Below are 26,458 nucleotides of genomic sequence, written 5' to 3'. Positions count from 1 at the left end.
AAATTGATACAGCCGCTATGGAGAACAGTGTGGAGGTTCCTTAAAAAACTAAAAATAGAACTACCATACGACCCAGCAATCCCACTACTGGGCATATACCCTGAGAAAACGATAATTCAAAAAGAGTCATGTACCACAATGTTCATTGCAGCTCTATTTACAATAGCCAGGACATGGAAGCAACCTATATATCCATCAACAGATGAATGGATAAAGAAGATGTGGCATATATATACAATTGAATATTACTCAGTCATAAAAATAAACGAAATTGAGTTATTTGTAGTGAGGTGGATGGACCTAGAGTCTGTCGTACATAGTGAAGTAAGTCAGAAAGAGAAAAACAAATACCATATGCTAGCACATGTATATGGAATCTAAAAAAAAGAAAAGAAAAAGAAAATGGTCATGAAGAACTTAGGGGCAAGATGGGAATAAAGATGCAGACCTACTAGAGAATGGACTTGAGGATATGGGGAGGGGGAAGGGTAAGCTGTGACAAAGTGACAGAGTGGCATGTACATATATACACTACCAAAGGTAAAATAGATAGGTAGTGGGAAGCAGCCGCATAGCACAAGGAGATCAGGTCAGTGCTTTGTGACCACCTAGAGGGGTGGGATAGGGAGGGTGGGAGGGAGGGAGATGTAAGAGGAAAGAGATATGGGGAGCTATATATATGTATAACTGATTCACTTTGTTATACAGCAGAAACTAACACACCATTGTAAAGCAATTATACTCTAATAAAGATGTTACCAAAAAAAAAAAAAAGATTAGAGACACACAAAGAGAAAGATTTTGAAAGGGCAAGGAGACTGGTGGATCAACACTAGATATAGAAAGAGGCAGGAAAAACTGACTGGAGAGAGAGGAGGGAGGTGGATGATGTAATATCTACCAGATTAAGAGGCACTTTGAGGACTTCCCTGGTGGCACAGTGGTTAAGAATCCGCCTGCGAATGCAGGGGACACGGGTTCAAGCCCTGGTCTGGGAAGATCCCACATGCCGCGGAGCAACTAAGCCCGTGCACCACAACTACTGAGCCTGTGCTCTGAGAGAGCCCATGAGCCACAACTACTGAATGCCACGCACCTAGATCCCGTGCTCCGCAACAAGAGAAGTCACCACAGTGAGAAGCCTGCATACCGCAATGAAGAGTAGCCCCCACTTGCCGCAACTAGAGAAAGCCTGCATGCAGCAACAGACCCAACGCTGCCAAAAGTAAGTAAATAAATTTATTTAAAAAAAAAAAGAGGCACTTTGAGAAAAGAACAGATATGATTAAAATGGATTTAAAGAAAGTTTTACCATATTAGTGGAATTGTAAAGCCATTCTTCTCCCGGAGAATAATATGAAGCATTCCACATTATTAATATCTAGCAAAATTCCATATTATTATTTACTGCTTTTAAAAGAGATATTTTGGTACCATAAAATCAATTTTTTGGTCCACCACCAGCGTTTTAAAAAATAGAATAGAAAATATCAGTGAGCACTGCATGTATTATTATTTTGTAAAAATATTGTTTTAGTTATATGTGCATATACATGTGTGGGTGTTTGTATGTGCTTGTCTGTGTACTGCACTACAATATAAAATGAATTCTTTACTGAGGGTGGGAGTCAGAACAGTTTAAAAGCCACTGCTGTAGAATATTCTTAAACATGTATCCTAAGAAACACAAACCTTCATAGCAGCATTATTTATATGTTAAAAAAGTGGCAACTCTGAACATCCTTAGACAGGAAAATGGATAAATAAACTGTGGTATTTTTATATCATGGAATACTAGACTGCAAGAAAAATGAATACACTACAGCTTTACAAAACAGCACAGATAAATCTCAAAAACATGTCAAATGAAAAAACTTCTCACAGAAGAGCATACACAGACTTACTCCACTTACATAAAGTGCTAAAATAGTCAAAATAGAAAATATATGGCTTAGTGATATACACTGATATGAGAAAACTTTTTTTTTTTTAAAAAAGGAAAGGGGTGGTAAATATATCAGAATTCTGATTACATCTTGGAGCCTGAAAGGACAGACAGACATTTAGGGAAGTGTGTTGTTTCCACTTCTTAAGCTGATGTGGAGTGTATGTGTTTGTTTTTTGTTATACTTTAAAGTATATATACAGGTTATATGTACTCTTTTGTATGTATATTTTATAAAAAAAAATTCTACAGTGAAATTACTGTTGTTGGAACAACATTCTTTTAGTTAACAATGGAAGAATTATTGGTTTTGAATATTTTATATCTAAGACTTTAAAGAATACCTCAATATTTTAAGAGCTTTTTTGTTAATTTTGGGTGGGGTGTAGTTCTAGTTGTATAGTCATATCATCTGCATATAACAGTAATTTTGCTTCCTCCTGCTTGCTATAGTTCTTTTTGCTGTTGTTGTTTTATGTCAAATTGTTTTATCTAGAAGCTCCAGAAAAATTAAAAACAAAAGACATTTTTAAATTAAAAAATAAAATATTTTCTTTTATTCTACACTGTAATGAGTGTAAGGTAGATTGTTGCTTTAGGAAAATGTTATTTATTATAAAGGATGATGTTATGAGCTGAAATGTGTCCCTCCAAAACTTGTATGTTGACGTCCTAATCCCAAGTACCTCAGAATATAACTGTGTTTGGAAATAGGGCCTTTAAAGAGGTAATTAGGGTAAAATGAGGCTTTACTGGGAAGGTCCTAATTCAGTACGAATGGTATCCTTAAGAGAAAAAGAGATTAGAACACAGCATGTATGCACAGAGGAAAGACGATGTGAGGACACAGTGAGAAGGCAGCCAACTGCAAGCCGAGGAGAGAGAACTTGGAACACTAAACCTTGATCTTGAGCTTCCAGCCTCCAGAAATAGGAGAAAATAAATTTCTGTTGTTCAAGTCACCTAGTCTCTGGTATTTTGTTATGGCAGCCAAGCAAGACAACTCAGATTGTATATCCTTAGAGTCAGAAAAAACTATGCTGAAGACCTGGTTCTAGCACAAACTAGCTATGTGGATTTGGCTGCATTACTTGAGCTCTCCAATGGTTTTAAGCGATGAATAATAATAATACCTACAAACGGGGAGTTATCAGAATATATGCCTGAAGTATTCATAGTAAGTTTAGCTATTATTAAAAGTTGTCGAATTTTTTAAATGCTATTTCAACACATCTCAAAATGCATAAAAATATCCCTATCATGAGGTGCAGGCATTTTACCCAATGGGAAAAAAATGCAGACAAAGATATACACCACAAGATATTAGTCACAGCGTGGTTTATATTAACATAGAGTAGAAATAATCCAGGTATTTAAAAATAGTATAACAGAAAGTAAGATATAACTGTAGACAGAATATTTTGTAGTTATTAAAAAGCACTGTGATAATATTTGCAACACATTAAGTACAAACAACAAAACCTTATATAATGGTATGACCTTAACAAATTAAATATACCTAGAAAAAAGACTAAAAAGAAAGAGAGTATGTCAAGATTATTCATAGTGGTTCCATTTCCCTAAAAGCATAACCTGTGTGTGCGTATTACCTATCCAAAAACTAAATAAAATTTAGCTGTAAATAACAAAATGTTAGTGATTACCCTATTTTTAAAACACAAAATAGAATTCAGATCTGTTTTGATAATTCATATGGCATAGAGTATAAGCACTGTAGGACTTAATAGTTTGGAGACATATTTCACTTCAGGTCAACAAAGTTTAAATAGCTACCTGTTTTGTGATAGATTCTTATATACTAAGAATTCTAGAGATGTAGTGGGTCTTCAGAGGAGAACTATGAATATTCCAGGAAGTGAGAATAACACAAAAAAAGAGACAGCTCTGTATTAATAGAGTCTAAGTAGCCTACTGTATTATTTACTATAGAAAATAAACACTTTGCTATAAAATTTGAACTATCTATAGCCATATTTCTTAATAATTTCATTTGTATCGCTCACAAGTTTTTATTAATTTCAAATGGCTATATAACTGAAAATTTATTATTTTTATATTTCCTCCTTTCCCTTTATTAATTATTTATAAACATAAGATTTATCATCATGATCTGATATTCAATCTTATGTAAAAATAAATAAGATCACAATGTAATAGGAAAGACCAAAAAGTAAGTAAATTATTGCACATGAAAATTGATGGCAATTTACCAGCACATTAGTACCTAGGCTTTTATGAGTGAAAAATTAATAAGAAGGAATAATATAATTATTGTTTATTTTGTTAGTAGTATAAGAGTAAACGCCGAATGGTGTGAAACATTGTTAGACGGTTGTTAAGCCCATTACTAATTAAAACTCTTCCAAAACTTGCTGTATGAATAAGTACTTAAATAGAACTTGACTTAGTTCAATTAAGAATTTCTCTTTTTACGGTTCTTCATAGATGCCTTGTTTTAAAAAAACAACGAATGTGATAATACTACAAATTGCAAATTATTATTTTAATCATGTCAATTTTTGCATAATTGGTAACTGTTAGAAACGTCATTGATAAGAAATGTCAAAGAATGTCTTTTGTTTCCATTTCCTTGATATTTTCAGGTTGCAAAACAGAAAAAGTCATAATAATTGGATCGGTTTTTTTTCAAGTAATATTTAATGAGCTATACAATAAGGACTATGCTAGATGCTAAGTGAGTAAAACTGACAAATTCCTTGCCCGTATGGAGATGTCATTCTAGTGGGTGAGTTAAACAATAAATAAGGGCATAAAATATAATCAAATTAAATGTTTCTGTAAGTGCTGTGAAAAATAAGAGCAAGTGGTAGTGAAACAGAAAAAGAAATGAGGATGTACAATCTATTTAGATGGTAACAGAAATCATTCTGAGATGAAGATCTCCCAGTTGAAACCTGAAGAATGAGAACTTGACCCAGCATGGCTGACTTTTAGGACCAAGAGGTAAAGCACCATGATGAGGCTGGAGATGCAGGGAGGGGCAGATTGTGCCAATTCTTGGATTTCATTTGAGATACAATGGGAAGTCAGTGGAGGATCCAAGAATGGAAGTGCTATGACTAAATTTATATTTTTAATACGTTGCTTTTTGCTGCCTTTTGAGAATAAGTTGGAATGGGACAGGAATGGAAGTAAGGAGAGCAATAAGGAGGTTCTTACAACAGTCTAGACGAGGTATTGACATAATGGTAGCTTGGACCAGAGTGGTATCCATGGGAATTGAAAGTTCTGAACATTATGTAGACATTATAGCAGGATCACTTATCATATTTGTTCCAATAACCTGCTGACGTATCTGTACCATGCATCATTGTGAACCACCTGAGGACTGGTACGTTTCTTATTCATCATTGTCCACCAAATCTCTGATGCTCATTATTGAATAAAAATACGCATGAATGAAAGAATGCTCAACATCACTAATCATCAGAGAAATGCAAATCAAAACTACAATGAGGTATCACCTCACACTGTCAGAATGGCCATCATCAAAAGATCTACAAACAATAAATGCTGAAGAGGGTGTGGAGAAAAGGGAGCCCTCCTACACTGTTGGTGGGAATTTAAATTGAAACAGCCACTATGGAGAACAGAACATAGGTTCCTTAAAAAACTACAAATAGAACTACCATACGACCCAGCAATCCTACTCCTGGTCATATACCCTGAGAAAACCATAATTCAAAAAGAGTCATGTACCACAATGTTCATTGCAGCTCTATTTACAATAGCCAGGACATGGAAGCAACCTATATATCCATCGACAGATGAATGGATAAAGAAGATGTGGCATATATATACAATGGAATATTACTCAGCCATAAAAAGAAATGAAATTGAGTTATTTGTAGTGAGGTGGATGGACCTAGAGTCTGTCATACAGAGTGAAGTAAGTCAGAAAGAGAAAAACAAATGCCATATGCTAACACATATATATGGAATCACACACACACAAAAAGTTTATGAACAACCTAGGGACGGGACAGGAATAAAGATGCAGATGTAGAGAATGGACTTGAGGACACGGGGAGGAGGAAGGGTAAGCTGAGACGAAGTGAGAGAATGGCATGGACATATAGACACTACCAAATGTAAAATAGATAGCTAGTGGGAAGCAGCTGCAGAGCACAGGGAGACCAGCTCGGTGCTTTGTGACCACCTAGAGGGGTGGGATAGAGAGGGTGGGAGGGAGGGAGATGCAAGAGGGAGGAGATATGGGGATATATGTATATGTATAGCTGATTCACTTTGTTATAAAGCACAAACTAACACACCCTTGTGAAGCAATTATACTCCAATAAAGATGTTTTAAAAAAACCCATATGCATGAATGAATAAATCCTATGAACTTAAACCCCAGGCTTGAACATGCACATTTTTAATTGTACCATATAAGAATTAATAATGTTTATCCTTTTTTTTTTCATGCTGCCAAACAGCTGTGTCAACTTCTAAAACAGATTAAGGTCTAGAAAATATTTTAAGAATCACCTAATAAAACCCCTCTTTTCACAGGTCAGGAGACTGGAGCTCAGATAAAGGGTTACTCAAGATTATATTTGTTAGTAGCAGAGTTAGAAGTGGAACCCAAGAGTTCTTATTCCACAACTGGTGATCATTCTACTGTTCTATACCCTTCTGATCAAAATCGTGTGAAAACGGTTCAACCAGTTTGCATAGCATAGATATAACTAAAAGTTTCATAGAAGATCATGAACATAGTTTAAATTATAGACTTGCTTATGAAATAAACTCTCCTCAAAAATGACAAACTCTGGAATACCAACACACCACTTTTTAATTTACTCGCTCAAAGGACTTCATAAATTAAAGAGAACAACACCCACATACACATTAAATGACTAAATGTTCTTTGGTTTCCAAGGAGTTCTCTCACCAGGCCTTAGAATAGAGATGTTTATGATGGAAGATGAGGTCATTTTTAAAAAGAAAACATTGGTTCTTTTGAATCTATGGACAAGCGAATGTGTGTCAATATGCTGCTGACTCAATCAGACCACAGTAACCATATGAGAATATTCTGCAGTGTTCCCAGACTTCTGAATACTTATGACATTTTCCCATACTAAGACTATGACCAAATGACAACAACAATAAAAATCTGCATAACATAAGCACTGCCACACTTAAGAAGGCACACCACAGGTTCTGTATTTCCAGTCCAGGGTTGATGAAACCTGTGTCACAGACTATATAAATTGCCCGTGAAGAATGGAATTCTTTATTCTCACATTGTCATTTATAGAGAGCTAAAATGTTAAATAAATGTTAAATAAAATGTTAAATACCCAATTCTTCCTTCAGGGCTTAAAATCCCAACAAATTTGGGAGCCCATGAATGCTTCTGACACAGTTATAGATAGCTAAGCCTTAGAATGTTGCCATTGTATAAGGTTCTTCCAAATACGCTGGACATAGTTTAAGAAAACAGCATTGGCTCCTTGAAACTGACCTATGCCATAGTTTAAGAAAACAGCATTGGCTCCTTGAAACTGACCTATGCCTTATATTGACTGCAAATTCAGACATGTGTGGCACACCTGGAAGGGGAGTCTGTCTGTAGGAAGAAATGAGGAGACTCTTGTGAAAGAATTAATCCAAAGGGAATAGAGCGTAGATACACAAGTGTGGTCCAAGGACATTTGCACCACCATGAATTCACAATTTCCAAACTCAACTTGGAACTAAAAAGTGACAGAAATCCTATGTTGTTCCCTGATCCAGAATTCATTCCAACACTCCACAACTATTGCAAACTCTGCTCTCCTAAAACCTCTAAGTCCTACCCCTCTCCTTTCTCTCGGCAGATGGTTTCACTTCCCACCTCAGAGAGATAACAGAAGCGATCAGGTATCAAAACCCTCGGCTCACTGCTACCCAAATCAGTAAACCTATTGATGACCACGGCCATTTTTTTTTATGCTTTACTGCTGTTTCTGGAGAAATGACATCCTTCTTCCTATTCATGCATCAATTAATTCAACAATAAATCATTGTAGAATGCTTTGAATTTCACCTTCTTTGGGGAAACTCACCCATTGGTTATCTTCTCTTTCTTCTATATCTTCAGTCTCTTCCTCCTTACTGAATCCTTCCCAGCAGCATTTAAACACTTCAAATTTGCCTCATCTTAAAGAAACAAATGTACAAAAACAAAACAGTTATTCCTTTCACCCTAGCTTCCTAGTCCCCCAGTTCTTACCCATGGTTGTCCTTTCCTTCCCAAACTACTCATATAAGATGTCACTTCCTCTTGCTTATCTCCACTTCTACTTCTCCATTTACTTCTCAACCCACCCCAAATGGCTTTCAGCCCAACCTTTCTTCGGAATATGCTCACTTTTATCTCACTAATGACTTCTATAGAGCAAAATCCAACAGAGCAAGTCCCCAAATCCAACTTTTCACCCCTTCTCTTGCTTGAAGTATCATCAGCATTCAAAATGGTTAGCTGCTCCCTTTTTCTGGAAATAATTTGCTTCCTTGGCTTCTCTGATTCCATATTCTCTCCCATCTCTTTTCCCCCCTTATTTCTATGGCCTCTTCCTCTCTGCCTCCATTGACAGCACTACATTTTAATGTCTCTCAGGGCTCAGTCCTAGGCCATCTTTTCCTCTCACCCTAATCAATTCTACCTACTCTTACAAATTGAATGACCTCCCATAGTATATGCTGAGGATGCTCAAACTTTATCTCCATTTTGGAATTCTCTATTGACCATCAGGTCCATTTCCCATCTATCCCTGACTTCTCTACTTGAAGAAAGCAACCCAAGTTCACTTTTCAAACACTGCATTTATTACCTCCACTCATTCCCAGAGCTGTCAATGCAATCCTTTTTCCCTGCATCAGTAAATAGAAGCACAAGTGACCAAGTTATTCAAGCCAGAAACTTGAAAGTCACTTGCCTCCTTTCCACCCTTCACACCCTCATAGCCAAACACGTATCCTAAAAATTCTACCTTCTAATAGCTCTAGAATCTGTCTACATTGCTCCTTAATCAAAGTTCCAGTTATTGTTCAACTACTCGACTATAATAGAGTAATATATTGTAATATACTCTATTGGTATACCTTTGTGATTGCATTCTTAAAACTGTAGCCAGACTGAGCTTATAAAATGCAATTTCTACTGTATATCTCCTTGTTTAGAAGCTTGAATGTTTTTTACATTTTCACTATATATATTTGCTTCCATAAATAATAGATACCGTTTTATTTATGTATTTAACTTTTCTATACATGAACTGTATACTAGATATTCCTTTAGAACTTGCCTTTTTAACTAAACATCTTACTTTTTAAATGTTATCCTCAACAACTCATAAGCTCCAAGGCACTTTTTTTTTCAACTCATGAACAGGGTTCCACTGTATGACTAAACCAGGGTTTCTTTATTTACCCCTCTACTGAGGACTATTATGTTAGTCCCACTTTTTCATTGTAATAAAAAATGCTGTGATTAAGTTTCTTGAAAATGTCTCTTGTGCATATATGTGAGGTCTCTAAAATAGATACCTAAAAGACAAATTGCAAGGTCATGGGGATCGCACTTTTTGAGCTTCACTAGATACTACATCATTACATAGGACTGATATACTCCAACTTCAGGATACTGGTTATCTGGAAAGACAGGGAGGAAGAAGGGACATGAGTCTGGGATTTTAGCTGAAGTGAAATATTTTATTTCTTCAAACCCTGTGAGGCAAATGCAAAATACTAGGCTCGATGATGACTATAGAGGTATCTAATGTATTATTTTTTTACATTATTTTGTCCTTTTACAATATTTAATAACAAAATATTTTTAATCAAGCTTTCAGTGTTTCTCATTATCTTAGAATAAAAGTCAAGCCTTTTACTGTGACTTACAAGGCCCCCCTTGATCTGGTTTTCATTGGTATTTCCAGCCTCATTAAAGAAAACACAGAGGTCTCATTTGACCTCTTCAAATGGGGTTTGATCTCTGGGAATGCAGGGTCTTCACACATTTTCCTAATCCTAAATCACTGAATATACTGAATTCCCACATTTTAGCTAGTTGCTTTAGTTATTCTGTTAATTATTTCACTGCCAGAATATCATTCTTGAACATGGCTTGAGGCACAATTGCTTCTCCTCCAATTTTTCCCACGGTCACTTACTTATTTAATTCCTTCTCAGCTCTCAGATCTCAGCCTAAATGTTACTTCCTCAGGAATCCTTTCCTGACCCTCTGAGGCTGTTTAATTTCCCCTCAATATACCCTTTCATACCACTCTTTACTTCCCATTTTGCGACATCCCTTACATTTGTAATTATTTCTTCAATATCTTTTTTTTTTTTTTTTTTTTTTGCGGTTCGCGGGCCTCTCACTGTTGTGGCCTCTCCCGTCGCGGAGCACAGGCTCTGGACGCGCAGGCTCAGCGGCCATAGCTCATGGGCCTAGCCGCTCCACGGCATGTGGGATCTTCCCAGACCGGGGCACGAACCCGTGTCCCCTGCATCGGCAGGTGGACTCTCAACCACTGCGCCACCAGGGAAGCCCTTCAATATCTATCTTTAAACAATAAGTTATTGATTGATTTACTTGTTTGCACCTATCACCCCCATTAGACTCTAAGCCCCCTTAGGACAGAAACTGTGTCTGTCTTGCTCAAAACTCTATTTCCAGCACCCAGCACAATGCTAAGCACATACATGTTCAATCAACAGTCACTGGAGAATGAAAGTGTCAGAGAAACAGTGTTAGGTAGGGTATGCTGGATGCTCCAGATCAGCTCCCAACCCTCAAAAGAGCTGTGGAGATCTAGGGCAAGCGGCATGAAATTAAAAAAAATAATAATAAAATGAGAATCACATTGCCTCAGATCTGTGAGATATTGAGAGCATAAAGCAGCAAGACCTTGGGGCCCATATGAATACATGTGGTTCAGGTTGATGTTAAGTCAACTTTCCACATCTGGTGTGATAGTTGGTGCAGGATGGAACAAGAATGGGACACACAGGCTTCCCTGGTGGCACAGTGGTTGAGAGTCCGCCTGCCGATGCTAGGGATACAGGTTCGTGCCCCGGTCCGGGAAGATCCCACATGCCGTGGAGTGGCTGGGCCCGTGAGCCATGGCCGCTGAGCCTGCGCGTCCAGAGCCTGTGCTCCGCAATGGGAGAGGCCACAACATGAGAGGCCCGCGTACCGCAAAAAAAAAAAAAAAAAGAATGAGACACACAATGGTCTGAGCCACAGCAAGAGCAACCAGATGTGGAACCAAACACTAGACTTTTGAGGGAGAGGAGACATCATTGGGATGATCAGAGAAGTGACCAGAATGGCAGAATGTTGTGTCTTAGTCAGGAGCTCTACATTTACAAGCCCTTGTGAGAAGGTATCAATTTATCACAGAGTCAGTAGGGGCAGAATCATAGAAACAAAGAACTCATATTATTATTGCTGCTCCATCACACAGACACTTGATTATTTTGTCACTGGATCACAAAATGAAGACTAGATACGTGAAATATTTTCATAATTCTATGTGACGTGGCAGAGCTGGAAATCATAGGTCTATGCTATTAGTTTTATCTAAAACACAGAAATATAAAGTGTGTTAGATCTTTAAGTAAGGGCAGATCTAAGGCAAAGAGAGTTCAAGTTTGCAAACAATCTATGGCTTTCAGTAAAACATCTGTTTTTAACTCTGTACCTGATCAGTTGCTGCAAGTTATCTACATCCTAAGAAAATACTTATTTATGCTATGTATACGTGCAGAGTTGAATAAAACATCCAGAAATATCTTTCCCTTCAAAAATTATTTTTTTTAAATGAGTTATTTTGTCTACCTGATCCTAAATCAGTGAATTGACTGAATTCCCACATTTTAGCTAGTTGCTTTAGTTATTCTGCTGTTTCACTGCCAAAATATCATTTTTGACATAAACCTGGCATAGAAAATGAAAACATAAGCTGTCTGAAGAAGCAACTCTTTAAATCCACCAGTTCTCTCACACCTCTTGCAGTTACCCTAGTGATGTTATTAAACATATTACTTTCCTGACCTCCTAAGACATTCTCTGGGGCCAGTACCCTAGACCCCATAATTCACTCAAAAGCTAAAGCTATTGTCAAGGCAGCAGTAATATATCCAAGAGTCTCGATAAATAATTCATTGAATGCATTCATTTCCAGAAGATGCACTCGGCTATGAACCTGGTTCTTCTTCAAGACAGTGCAAATATTGCCTCAAAATTGAAGAGCTAGTTCAACATGGAACACCTATTGGGAAGGCTGAGGTAGAAAGACACATTTTAGTCTACAAACATTAAAGTAGATTGTACATGCCTGTTAACTTGCAATTGTATTGCTGTCTTCCAGAGCAGCATTTGCAACCACAGGGTGGGAGAGGCAGGGAGAGAACCCACAGACTGGGGAATGAATAGAAGTTTGTGGATCCTACAAGCACTTCCTTGTGATGGCCCAGGGAGGAAGCCAAACCCCCAGATGGCTGTGGCCTCTAGAGGTGAGGGTGATCCAGAATCAGTGTGTCACCTATTTCTTCCTCTCCAGCTGATGTGCATTCACTGCTTCTCTAGTTAGCCTCACTGAAAGAGCAGGTAAAAATCCTTGTCACCTGCCATTTAAGCAAGTGGAATTGTATTCAGTTTAGCATTTCTCACGTGAGGCATACTGTATCTTTCTGCCAAACTAACGATCACCTGTGTGGCTTTGGCACACCGCCAGCACTTTCACTGGGCACTTCCCTCCTCTTGACGCTCCTGCTCATCATTAAGTCTGGCATCTGTCCTCCCTGGTTACCACAGAGACATCAGCTGGACCAGCCCATGTGGTCTCTCGGGTCTGGAGACTTCTGCCTCAGAGTCACTACTGGAATGTGGGAAACTTCAGAAAGGCTAGGAGGCCATGTGCCTAGGATATTAAGTCCTTGGGAGTGACATCCGAGGGAAATCTTTGCCTCTTTGCCGAACCTAACACAGTGTCTGTCAAAAATACCCGATCAATCGTTCTTTTCAATATTCTGTCTTTTCTATTTTGAATATAAGCCACATGAGGGCAGAAACTATATCTTTCTTGCTCACTATGTGCCTGGAACATGGTAGTGATTTAAGAAATATATGGTGAGTGAATAAATGTTTAGGGGATGGATGGATGGATGGATGGATAAATGAATGGGTGATGGGCAAACATTTTCTCATGGGTCTTTGGGTTTCACAGAGTTCAATACTATTTGAAATGAATCATCCCAATATCCCTACAAAATGGCATAAAGACAGAGGAAGAAAGCCTTGTTAAAGACTCCGCTAGGTACAATTAGTGGTATAAAAAAAAGAAAGGCCCTTTAAGACCTCTGTGTTTATTAACCTCACTAGTATTCCTAAACTGAATATTATTTGCATTATGTAATCTGAACATGTTTAATTCTAGTAAATTAACATACGAGCAGTTGCTAGAGTAGGAGAGACTATTTGTGTTTTCCCTGAGATCTGCCCTGTCAATCACACCTCTAAATGCAGCTACAATAATTAGTGCCTTTAATCAATTTCCAGACCTCTTTGTTCCATAGACTGTAAAGTTCAGGGAAGGCATTTCATGAGTGAGACTGTTGTGAAGACTCATATCTTCCACAGCAGTGGGCGTGTGCGTGAGGAAGGAGAGGGAGGTTCCCCTGTTCTCAAGCTTTCAAATCCTGTCAGTGGTGGGGGCAGCAACACAATCAGAACTGTGTCTTTGAAAATCTATAACATCGCTTAGCTCTCTCCCAGATGCCTTAGTGCCCCTATCATATTAGCTCTGTTGGCATTTGGAGGGAAAAGAACTTCTAAGGCATTTTATTTTCTGTGAACTTGGAGCCACGTGCAAATATAATTTTTTTTTCCTTTTTTGATGAGGAGTCCCTGCTAATATTTAATAATGTGATCCTGTGCTATGAAAACAGTTTCTCCAGTTGAAGAATAAACATAGGCAACATTCCAGGGCAGGCAAGGCTGAAAAACTTATTATTGTTATTACTATTTCACCTCAGTAATACTAGTCTGAGGCAACTAGTTTCATGGAAAATGTGTGTGGACCTGCACATGTAAATAAACACTGCCAGAAAATTGCAGAAACATTGAACATCCATTCAAGGACCAAAGAAGAAAACTGCTAGACTCATTAATGACACATCTTTCAGGGTTATTGGTCCTTAGGAGACCAGCTATTTTAATTTTTTGGTCTTCCTACATTTGTTAGAAGTTATGCTGAAAACTTTTGTACCTGCACAGAGGAAGGGACAATAAACAAGAAAATAAACTCTCCGTTACCACCAGGAAAAAGAAAAACTAGTGATCTGATGAGACATAGTAGAAGAAAAATCTGGAAAACTGGTATTTTGATAGAACTTGGTGACCATTTTTCCTAAAATGAAATAAAAATTTAAGGAAATGTGATATTGCACTTTGACCTTCACCACTCCTAGAGTTCCAGTACACTGTAAAATCTGTTCTCCTAATTTCCATCTTCATCTTTGAGATTGCAGTAGCTTCCCAGGACTTTGTCTTATGCATAAAGTTATTATCCCCTTTTGTATCAGGTCTGTTGTAAATGTTCATTATAATCACTGCTGCTTAATTTAGCAGATGGTTGGAACTGAACAATTCTTCTCGGAGGAATTAAATATGGTTATGTCATTTCCTAAGTTGATTTAAAAGAAGTAATTTGAGATCAAGCAATGTTTCAGATTCAGTACTAGTTCAGAATCATTGCCATAGATGTTTTCTTTTCTCCACTTCTATAATTTTGAACATCTAAGATGAACTGCATTGATGTTCCAATTTTTTACATTTAATGTTCTTCAACAAAGAAGTAAAGATGAATAAATTATTGTACCCAAACCCCACATTTTACTACATGATTTATCAGGAGTCCCCAAAGGAATTTTCCTATTGTGTTTGCATCTCATCTGTTGTCAGCAAATACAAGGTGGATAGAAATTATTTCTTACACCAAACTTCTGATCCACCTCCCATGAATACCTTGCACTGCTCTCAAGATATCGGTGGTCACATATAATTAGCACGAAACAGAGAGGCTTCATCTAAAAAAATGTCATCTATGTTTTTTGTTCAATGGATATTCAATTGGCTGAGAATTATTTTAGCAGGATCACACATTTTCAAAGAAACTGAAAAGGAGAGATTGTTCGTAGTCCCCAGTCTGTCTCTAAATAACAGGGTCCTGCTCCCCACCCTAGCATCTCTTCCAAAAAGGAAGTATTTCTAAATCAAGATTTCACCATTCATAAGGACTTATTCTTATATGTTATTCAACTGTTTTTTTGTTTTTTGCGATATGCGGGTCCCGTTGCCGAGCCCAGGCTCCGGATGCGCAGGCTCAGCGGCCATGGCTCACGGGCCCAGCTGCTCCGCGGCATGTGGGATCTTCCCGGACCGGGGCACGAACCCGTGTCCCCTGCATCGGCAGGCAGACTCTCAACCACTGCGCCACCAGGGAAGCCCCCTCAACTGTTCTGAAGCTCCAATTTCTATGCTCTACCAGCCACCTACTTTTCCTGTTGATTTTCACTTTGGACACTACAGGGAGCAAAAGAGGGGTAATATTTGAGGGTGGGCATAGAGGGTTGATACACCCTGGGGAGCTCATTACTATGCCATTATATTTTGTATATAGAAGCTTTCTTCTGAGGAAGTAAAGAACCTTAATTTCAAATAGGAAGTCAGCTTTGCAATTGCCCTGTGAAACTGGCAAATTATATTAAAACAGGCAGACATCTAGCGAGTGCTGGGATTATAACAGAAGGTAGTTAGGTGACCTGGGCTTGTGTTTGTGTCTGTCACTTGCTAGCACTTTAGACTTCAGATTTCTGTTTTCATATCCTCTTCATAACTGCAAATTATGGCAATGAAGAGGAATAGAATACCGTATATGTATAATAATGTATATGAATAATATATACACATTATTTTATATATGAATATTTAGATATATTATATATATTCACATATAAAATAAGGTATATCATATAAATAAAATAATGTGTACATAAATAATATATATAAATATATATATAATAATGTGGATACATTCCATATATATTCGGACATTCTCTATGACTGATAAAAATACTGTTTGTGTAAAGATATTTTTAACATTATTGTTGTCAGTAATCTCTCCCCTCTCTTCAGAGAAGTTGAGAGAAAGGACTGGTAAGATGCCATCCGCGGGCATCCTTGTGCCCTGCCTCAGATGGTTTTCACCACTGCTGCTTCCGTCCTCGGCACCCCCCAAGGAGATAAAGGAACAGATGTACACTCTTCCCTGTGCTTCGTCAGCTACATGCTTTGTATCCCAGTCATGAGGATGGCAGCTACTGTGGTGGTGATAAATAGTAGTCCAGCCCGGCTGAAATAGGTTTGCAGCTGGCTTCCCAAGAGAAACCTTCTCTCAGCCTGGCAGAGGGGAAACGGCATAAGTTTTATAGTCAGACAAGCTCATTATCTAATCATGGTTTCTCGCTTATCTACCACCAGTTGAATCCCGGGCAGTTACTCAATCCTTGTAATTCTTGTAATCTTGATTCCCTCCTACTAGATTAAAAAGAACTGAACTACCCTTTTAGGGTATTGTAAGGCTTAAGTAAGCAACCAAAGTGAAGCTTCTGATGCAGTCTTGATCACTAAATAGGTCTTTAATACATGGTGTATCCTGTCTTTATTCCATCTTCAATTCTTCTTCTATTCTTCTGGCAGCATCCAAGAAGCTATCAGGACCATTCACTGCAGACTCCTTCTCTCTGAACCAGTATTCCTCAGCCCATCCCCCCACAAACCAGCATCTCCCCTAGAAAAAGTGTTTGGTTTTTCTTCCTATAAACGTCAATGACATTCATTGGAAAAGTTATCCTTTTGTCATAATTTCTTGTGATCCAAAGTAGCTTTCCAATTAATTCTTTATTAGGATTATTATTGTATTTTGCAAAACAGACGATGGGAGAAAGCATCTCCCATAAGAGCCAAAGAGCTCTTATATGCTTTTCCTTTACACCGCAGCATTTTGGTTTATAAATTTTTGTCTCAAACTTAGTTTCATTTGAAACCAAGGAAAGCTTTTCATCTGCAGCCTGTACTTTTATAAGGATTTACAAACGTTTATAGTCAGTTTTGCTGTCAGTTTGCATTTATTTTTCTTGAGTTCCCTAGTGGCTATGCCAAGAATATAATCGGTTGTGTGATACACAGATAAATTTTTCTAGCAAACACTGATAAAAGAGTAATGGTTATTAAAATTTCATATGATAAAGAGTTAATTCAAAGAATCTGAATTTGAAACTATATGAGACCTTCAAGGTCACTTGCTTCAATACCTTATTTTTAAACAGCTACCATGATAGAACATTTGCAAATGTCATGGTGTGTTCTATTAAACGCATCACATATTGTCTAAATTCCACATGATTTCCATTTAACAGATGAAAAAGTTGAGGATCTAAAAGGTTTAATAAATTTTCCAAGGTCAGGTGGCAGAGAAAGATCTAGACACTGCTGATTCTTAACCTTGGCTCTTTTCACTAAGCAATGATTATTGTTTTATGTGAGAGGAAACTGAAACCGAGGGCTCGTCATTGATTGGAAGGGGGTGACGGAGCTGGGATGAGACATCTTGGTTCTTGAATACCCAATTTAGTCTGTATTTTGACCTTATCACCCATTAAGATATTATGAGATGGGCTTCCATCATATTTTTCTTGAGGGTTTTCATTTATATTGAGGAATTAAACACAAACATGGGTCCCTGACTTTCTACTTTGTCTCAGTTTTCCATTTGTGTTCATGTTTTCTTTTTCATAATTCTCCACTTCTAATTCCATTGTATTACTTCTTTTCATTACACAGGCCTTTTAAATCTTCTCCATAACTTAAGGGATAGGTAAGGAATGAATGAATGAAGTATAAATAGCCCTAAAGAGAAGTGAAAAATGCATGAGCAAATTAAATAGTTTAGGGCTCTAAGAAATGTGATGTTTTGAGTATAAATGATGCTTCTTCTCCTCTCTGCACTATACTTCACTCTCCTCTATATGTTAAAGCACCATAGTCCACTGCATGTCCTGGAGAAGTACAGCCAGGCTGAGGTCCACAAGAAGTAACCAGGAACACTTCGGGAATTTTTACAGCAATTGCGTGAACCACCTTGATTTGCTCAGGCCTTTTCACCCATGGCTTGGTTGGATCCAGGTTCCGATTTAGGGCTCTTTACGCTGGCTTTTGATTCTACCTCCAGTGCTTGGATTTGATGGCTGAGTAAGTCTGACTCTCCGGGCTTGGGTCTTCCCAGCTTTCCCAGGCCTTGGCTGAAGCATACTACTAGAGCCTTCTCCTTTCTCCTTCAGGATCCATTCCTCTCCTGGCCTAGCCCCCAGGTCTCAAAATCCTGCTCTCTGCTCAATGGAAATGTGTTCAAGCCAAGACTGTTCATCCCTGTTCATCAGACATATTTCCCCAAGGCAGTGATGAATTTATCCATGTCTTTCCAACATTATATGGTCTCCTCAGCATAGTAAACATTAACACAATGCAAAGCACACTTTTTAAAAATCCAGGAGGTTGGTAAAGAATGTGGCCATAAAGTAAAATGAAAGTCTTTATGTGAGCAGTAACTTTGATGTGGGTATAATAGACATAGCTAACCACATGATCACACAGCACCAGGGATCATCTTCAATTCAAGGGGAAAAGAAGTAGAAGTGTTTTGTGCCACCTATCTTACCTCCCAAATGCTCATGGTACCCAAACCTGCTACATACACCACCTTTTCTCTCTCAGTCTGTATCTATGGCCTCACAGGGAGTTCCCTATATACACTTGACAGAGGAAGAGAATCCTGGTTTACAGATGGTTCTGCACAATATGCAGGAACCTCCTAGAAGTGGACGCTGCAGGATCACAGTTTCTTGCTGGGACACCCCTGAAGGACAGTGGTGAAGGGAAATCCTCGCTGAGGGCAGGGTTTCAGGCAGTGTACCCGGATGTTCACTTGGCTTGGAAAGATAATTAGCCAGACATGCAGTTATATAGCAATTCATGGACTATGGCCAATGGTTTGGCTGGATGGTCAGGAAGGAATATGATTGGAAAACTGATGACAAGGAAATCTGGGGAAAATTGATGACAAATATTTGGATAGACCTCTCTGAGTGGGCAAAAATGTGAAGATATTTGTGTCCCATGTGAATGCTCACCAAAAGGTGACTTAGCAAAGGAACATTTTGATAATTAAGTGGAAAAAAATGACCTATTCTGTGGGTACGAATCACCCTCTTTCCCCAGCCACCCCTGTCATCGCCTAATGGGCTCATGAACAAAGTCGCCATGGTGGCAAGGATAAAAGTCATTCAACAACATGGACTTCCACTCACCAAAGCCAATCTGGCTATGGCCTTGCTGAGTGCCCAATCTGCCAGCCACAAAAGACCAACACTGAGTCCCCCATATGGCACCATTCCTCAGGGTGATCAGCCAGCTACCTGTAGCAGGTTGACCATATTGGATGGCTTGCATCATAGTAAGGGCAGCATTTTTTTCTTATTGGAATACACACTTACTTTGGTTATGGATTTACTTTCCCTGGAATGCTTCTGTAAACCACCATCCGTGGACTTATAGAATGCCTTATCTACTGTCATGTTTTACATTGCTTCTTATCAAGGAACTCAATTCACAGCAAGTGAAGATTGGCAATGGGCCCATGCTCATGTAATTCACTGGTCATCCTGAATCAGCTGGTTTGATAACTGGTGAAATGGCCTTTTGAAGACTGAGTTACAGTGACAGCTAGATGGCAATACCTTGCAGGACTGCAGCTAGGTTCTCCAGAAGGCTGTATATGCTCAGAATCAGCATCCAATATATGGTGCTGTCTCTCCAATAGCCAGGATTCATGAGCCCAGGAATCAAAGGGTAAAAATGGGAAATTCACTACGCATCATTACTCCTAGTGACCCACTGGCAAAGTTTTTGCTTCCTGTTCTCTTGACCTTATGCCCTACCAGCCTAGAGGTCTTATCCAGAGAGAAGAATGTTTTTACCAGGAGACACAATAATTCCATTGAACTGGAGGTTAAGACTGCCACCTGGCCACTTTATACTCCTCATGCCTCTGAATCAACAGGCAAAGAAGGGAATTATGGTGTTGGCTGGGGTGATTGACCCTGACTATCAAGGGAAATTGGACTATTATTCTATAATGGAGGAAAGGAAGAGCATGTCTAGAATACAGGAGACCCTGTAGGGTGTCTCTTACTATTACCATGCTCTGTGATTAAGATCAATGGAAAACTTCAACAACCTAATCCAGGCAGCACTACTAATGGCTCAGAAGATTCAGGAATGAAGGTTTGGGTCACTCCATCAGGTAAAGAATCACGACCAGCTGAGGTAGTTGCTGAAGGCAAAGAAAATACAGAATTGGAAGTAGAAGAAGATAGGCATAAATATCAGCTACAACCATGTGACCAGTTACAGAAACATGGACTGTACTGTCATGAGTATTTCCTCCTTATTTTGGTATGGATATGTGTATGTGTGTGTGTGTGTGTGTGTGTGTGTGTGTGTGTGTGTGTGTACAACTTGTGATGGCTAATTTTACATGTCAGCTTGACTGGGCTACGGGGTGTTCAGACATTTGGACAAACATTATCCTGGATGTGTCTCTGAGGGTGTTTCTGCAGGAGATTAACATTTGAATTATAGACTGAGTAAAACACAGTGCCCTCCCATGGGTGAACTTCATCCAATCCACTGAGTGTCTGAATAGAACAAAAGGTTGAGTAGGGGAGAATTTGCTTTCTCTGCCTGACTGTCTTCAAGCTGGGACATAACTATTCTGCTGCCTTTGGACCCAGACTCAGACTGGAACTTATACCTTTCACACTCCTGGTTCTTGGACTTGAACTCGGACTTGGACTGGAACGGTATTGTTCCAGCTGATGGTACTATCAGCTCCCCTAAGTCTCCAGAAGATCTTGGGACTTCTCAGCTTCCACAATCTTGTGAGCCAATTCTCCTCATGAGCCTATATATCCTGTTCATTCTAGTTCTGTTTCTTGGGAGAACTCTAATATACCTGTTTAACACTTAATCACTACTTGTCACTTTATATAAAATGATTTGTGAGATCATTTATGGTCTGACTACATGTCCCCTGAGTGTATTACAATAGCAATAGCTATTGTTAGTATTATTACGATGTACTAATTACCAGACTACCCACTACAGCAACAGTAATGACATCCAACCGTTGTTTTACACCTAAAAAAATGCCAGGCACTGTTTTTAAATATTAGTACTTTATATGTACTAATTCATGCAATCCCTACAACACACCTGTGAGTTAGATATCATTATGATTCGAATTTACAAATAAGGAAACTGAGGCACAGAGAGGTTAATTAACATACTCAAATATTGGGTTGGCCAAAATGTTTGTTCGGGTTTCTCTGTAACATCTTACAGGAAAACCTGAATGAACATTTTGGCCGGCCAAATTCATGCTGCAGCCAGGACTTGAAACCCAGCAGGCTGGACCTAGATCTCTATCATGTAAAATGTAGCTTAGATTATTTTGCTTTGGAATTCCATAATGGAGGGCAGTAGTCTTCACACTATATTCTCTGCACCTAATACATCAGAAAAGTAGCTTGAAAGTATAGTAGTAAGTAAGTAAGTAGTATCCTGGAACTAGACCTACTGGACATGGATCCCAGTCCTAACTCAATCACTTTTAACTGTGTGATTGGAGGCAAGTTACTTAACCTTTCTGTGCCTCAGGTTTTTCACCAGGATTTTTGTTACAGTTAAATAAGCCAACACTTATAAAGTGCTTAGAACAGTATCTGGCGTTTAGTAAGTATTCAGTAAATGTTAGCTTTTCTAATCATGCTGGTTTTATTCATCAATTTATCCATTCCCATCACCCAGAAAAAGGCATATAATAGAGACTCAATAAATATCTGATACATTAAAGAATATGTTTTATTCCACATTGCATTCTTTTTTTTTTTTTTGTGGTACGCGGGCCTCTCACCGTTGTGGCCTCTCCCGTTGCGGAGCACAGGCTCAGCGGCCATGGCTCATGGGCCCAGCCGCTCCGCAGCATGTGGGATCTTCCCAGACCGGGGCACGAACCCGTGTCCCCTGCATCGGCAGGCAGACTCTCAACCACTGCGCCACCAGGGAAGCCCCCCACATTGCATTCTTTTCTCTGACAACAGTACTGCCCACTTTCCTTCCATCCACCCCTCCATCACCTATAATGTATGAGGCACTGTGCTAGAGGCTAGGGTGACAGAGAGGATAAGACATGATGTTGCCCTTGAGGCACTTGGAGCTGAGTACATAAACTGACATAATACACAGAATATGGTGTCATGAGTGGAATAACAGTCTAATCTGAACCTTATGGGAGGACAGAGGGTGGAACATGTATCTAACTGGGAGGGAGGGGGAGGGGCGCTACCGCCAGCAGCCATGTAAACGACCTTCTGCTGTCAGCTGCTTGTAGTAACTAAGGAAAATAGACTGTTCTCATAACCATTTCCCCAAATATCAAGATAATGCTGCTGAGGACACTGGTTTGTTAGGATGAGCAAATTCAGGTGCAACCTTACCGGTGGAAAGATTAGATGGCTACCTACCTCCTGCCTGTTGAACGGATGCCAGGACGGGTCTCCTGGCCCCCACAACTCTTCTTACACAACTGAGACCAAATACGTTCTAGGCCTAAAGGAAAGAAAGAGGGCACGTCAGTCAGAAAGGCATTTGCCTGCTAGTGACTAAATGCCCAGTGAAGACTGCCTTACAGACGGGGGTGATTTTTCTCACGTAACAGGAAGTCTGGCAATAAGCAGGTATTGGCCTTGATTCAGCTGCTTAACAATTTTATCAGGAACTCAGGTCTTTTCCTTTCCCGTAAGGTGCTGGCTTTGGCTTTTATATTCATCACCCCATGGTTGCAAGACGGCTGCTCTCACCGTCAGATTTCACTTTCCTATTCAAGACCTGAAGGGGCAATTAATATGCCAGCCTTTTATGAAGAAAGCAAAGCCTTTCCAGAATTCCGCCTAGCAGACTTCTGCTTGCATTTCATTGTCACATGGGCACTGCCAGCTGGACTGGAGCCTGGAAAAGCCAGAGACAGTACTATCACAATTCGCTTAGACGAGGGGTTGGTAAACTTTTTCTGTAACAGGCCAGATAGTAAATATTTTAGGCGTTGTAGCCCATACAGTCTCTGCTGTAATCACTCAATCCTGCCATTCTAGCCACCATCGACAATCTATAAATGACTGAGTGCTGCTGTATTCCAGTAGCACTTTATTTATGGACATGGAAATTTGACATAACTCTCACATATGATGAAATATTATTCTTGTGATTTTTTTCAACCATTCAAAAATGTACAAAACAATCTGAGCTCACAGGCTGTATAAAAACAGATGGCAGGCCTGATTTGGCCCAGGAGACCATGGTTTGCTGACCTCTGGCTTGGACCAATGATAACCCATCAACCAGATCTGGGCAAAAATCTATGACAAAGTTGGTGTTCTAATAGTTGAACTATTAGAGAAATGACTACTGGATAGGGAACTAACAATGCAGCAATAAAGGGTAGCTTTAATTTTCTATATGAAATAGGATGTATATAAAGTATTTACTGTATGATGAGGACATATGTTAGTTCCTTTCACTTTCCTCCATTTTCATTTAAAATTATTTCTTATTCATAAAGGCCTTTTCTCTGCTCCATGAAAACAGCTGTTATCCAGACTCTGATTTTTAAATAATTAATATCAGGGAAGTTTTTTTTTTGGGGGGGTATCTATCTTTCAGTCAACAAGGGATTGATTACTTCCTGTTGCTGCACTTTAACGGAAAGCTAAAGAGCCCTAAAATTTATGAACTAGAAACTCTATTTAAGTTTCATAAATGTTTCACAGTTTTCTTCCTGGCTTCCAGTGGTGAGGGAAATACAAATGGAAACCTAGCATAGAGAAAGATATCCTGCGTTCTGCTTTTGCCCAATCTCATTATACATTCTCCACTTATAGGAGAGAAGAAAAAAAAAAGATTTGTAACAAGCAAAAAATAAGCTTCCTCTTTATATATTTAATTACAAAGGCAATTTCCTTTATAGCCTACTTACAGGAATACCTCTTCACATGTTGCCAAAAGTATCATAACTTGTTTATTCAAAGGTTATGTGTGAATGAGAGCTTTTTGATATTAATCAAGTAATTTGCTAGCATTGCTGGGAAAAGGAAAAAGCTTTATCCTGAAAAATGAAACAGTCCATTAATCACGTTCACTCTATTGAAGACAATTATGGAGAGACAGGACAAACAGACCCTTCAGATAAGAAATTCCTAAACTGATGAAACTTTTAATAGGGTTTGGCATAGACTTCTGCATAGAAAGTGATGAAGTAAACTAACTTTAATCAACTTACAAATTATATCAGGTATTTATGGATTCAAAAGCTACCGTTTGTTATTAACCGAAAAAAACCCAATGAATACGCCAAATTCAAGAGCAAAATTCTTGCATATGGACTTTTTTGTTGGTGTTCATTTATTATCTCCAGTTAAAGTTAAAAGGTGAAACAGAATATGCCTGTCCTTAAACATCTGTCTCATTTTTTTGGTTCCCTCAGCATCACGCTCTTTGTAGGTTTGAGACTGGGTCTCCATCCATCAAAATTAAATTCTGCAGTAGGAGGCGTTTAAAACGATTTGTATAACTATAGCTGAATAGATAAGGTTGCAAGATAAGGGATAGGAAAAATAACTCTGTCCTGAGGCAATATGGTACATTAGAAGGGGTCTTTTTCTGGCATGATGAATTGCAACAGTCCATTAGTCAAACACCAACAAAGAGTTAAGTTTTATAAGCCAGGCATTATCTGAATTAGTTAATAACATTAAAGCAAATTGAGAGAAAAAGTTTCCATAATATTGTCAATTATTTCCTCAATTCGTTTGCAAACTTCATTGTTACTAAAATTAAAATTTTTTTAAAATGGTATGATGTTAGCCATCAGGGAAATGCAAATAAATACCACAATGAGATACCACTTCGCACCCAGTAGGATTGTTATAATGAAAAAAAAAAGAACATATCAAGCATTGATGAGGACATGGAGACGTCAGACTCTCATATATTACTGATGGGAATGTAAAGTGTGGGAGCCACTGTGGAAGACAGTTTGGCAGTTGCTCAGAAAACTAAATGTAGGGCTTCCCTGGTGGCGCAGTGGTTGAGAGTCCGCCTGCCGATGCAGGGGACACGGGTTCGTGCCCCGGTCCGGGAAGATCCCACATGCCACGGAGCGGCTGGGCCTGTGAGCCATGGCCGCTGAGCCTGCGCGTCTGGAGCCTGTGCTCCACAACGGGAGAGGCCACAACAGTGAGAGGCCCGTGTACCGCAAAAAACAAAAAACAAAAAAACCCCAAAAAACTAAATGTAGAATGGTCCTAGGACCCTACAGTTTTACTCGTACGTATCTATCCAAAAGAACTGAAAACACGTGTTCACATGAAAGCTTGTACATAAATGTTCGTAGCAGCACTAATCATAATATCCCAAAAGCGGAAACAACTCAGTTTTTTAAAAATGGTGTGATAGAACCTAGTCCTAAAGAAATTTTCAAATACTTAAAAAATTCTAGGTAAATCATCATCTTTGAACATTTCGAGTACACTTTTAAAAAAATTTTATTTATTTACTTATTTTTTATACAGCAGGTTCTTATTAGTTATCTATTTTATACATATTAGTGTATATATGTCAATCCCAATCTCCCAATTCATTACACCACCACCACCGCCTTCTCTCATTTCGAGTACACTTTTATAAGATCATGTGGTGGAGAAAAAAATATATTAACAGCAGATGTCACAGAATCACCTGGTAAGGGAGGAACTGACTTTGATTAGAGCAGGAGTTTTGAACTCAAATGCCTCTAGAGACTGAGCAGAAGCAGGGGTGGGGGTGGGGTGGGGACTGTGACACACCTGCAAGTAAAGTCCTATCCAAATGGAACGGCAGCTGCCCACAGAGATGTGGCCCCAGTGGCCAGATATTTTGTATTTCAAGGAAAACCAGAAACCCAAGTTTGTTTTTATTATTTTTTTTAAACTCTAGATTCCTAAATATTTGTTCACACTTTAAAAAACATGTGTGGAGGCTAAATTCAGCCTATAGGCTGCCAGTTTTCAAACTCTGTTTTACAAAAAACACCTGGATAATCAGCTTTCCTTATAGGAGGACAGGTCTGGAGGCCTCTGCATAAGCAGGTAAAGGGAATTGTGAGATTAGGATGAGCACAGGAGAGAGGACCCCCTGAGAGGGGTCTGAAACCCTCGGAGAGAGGTAACCAGTGAGAAATCCCACTTGCCGGGAGAGGC

At 38.9% G+C, this 26,458-nt stretch overlaps 1 protein-coding gene across 4 annotated transcripts in view; it reads right to left on the bottom strand.

Annotated features, from left to right (window-relative positions):
• Positions 1–26,458, bottom strand: part of TMTC2 (transmembrane O-mannosyltransferase targeting cadherins 2) — a 537,933-nt gene that overhangs the window by 89,873 nt on the left and 421,602 nt on the right. Inside the window, exons 12-13 of one of the 4 annotated variants that reach the window (XR_014295268.1) lie at positions 22,691–22,775; positions 8,044–8,137 (exon numbers count right to left, since the gene is read on the bottom strand). The exons of 1 other annotated variant lie outside the window; for it this stretch is intronic. Coding sequence is in view for 2 of the 3 variants with exons in the window: in XM_082635123.1 (XP_082491249.1) it covers positions 8,123–8,137 (15 nt within the window). In the remaining variant the exon portion in view is untranslated. Of the gene's footprint in view, positions 1–8,043; positions 8,138–22,524; positions 22,776–26,458 lie in introns of those variants that run through there. 2 more of the 4 variants (XM_082635123.1, XM_082635125.1) reach the window with 2 other exon arrangements.

This window comes from Mesoplodon mirus (assembly GCF_964341445.2).
Source record: "Mesoplodon mirus genome assembly, chromosome: 11".
Lineage (NCBI taxonomy): Eukaryota > Metazoa > Chordata > Mammalia > Artiodactyla > Ziphiidae > Mesoplodon > Mesoplodon mirus.
This window is presented reverse-complemented; position numbering and strand designations above follow the sequence as displayed.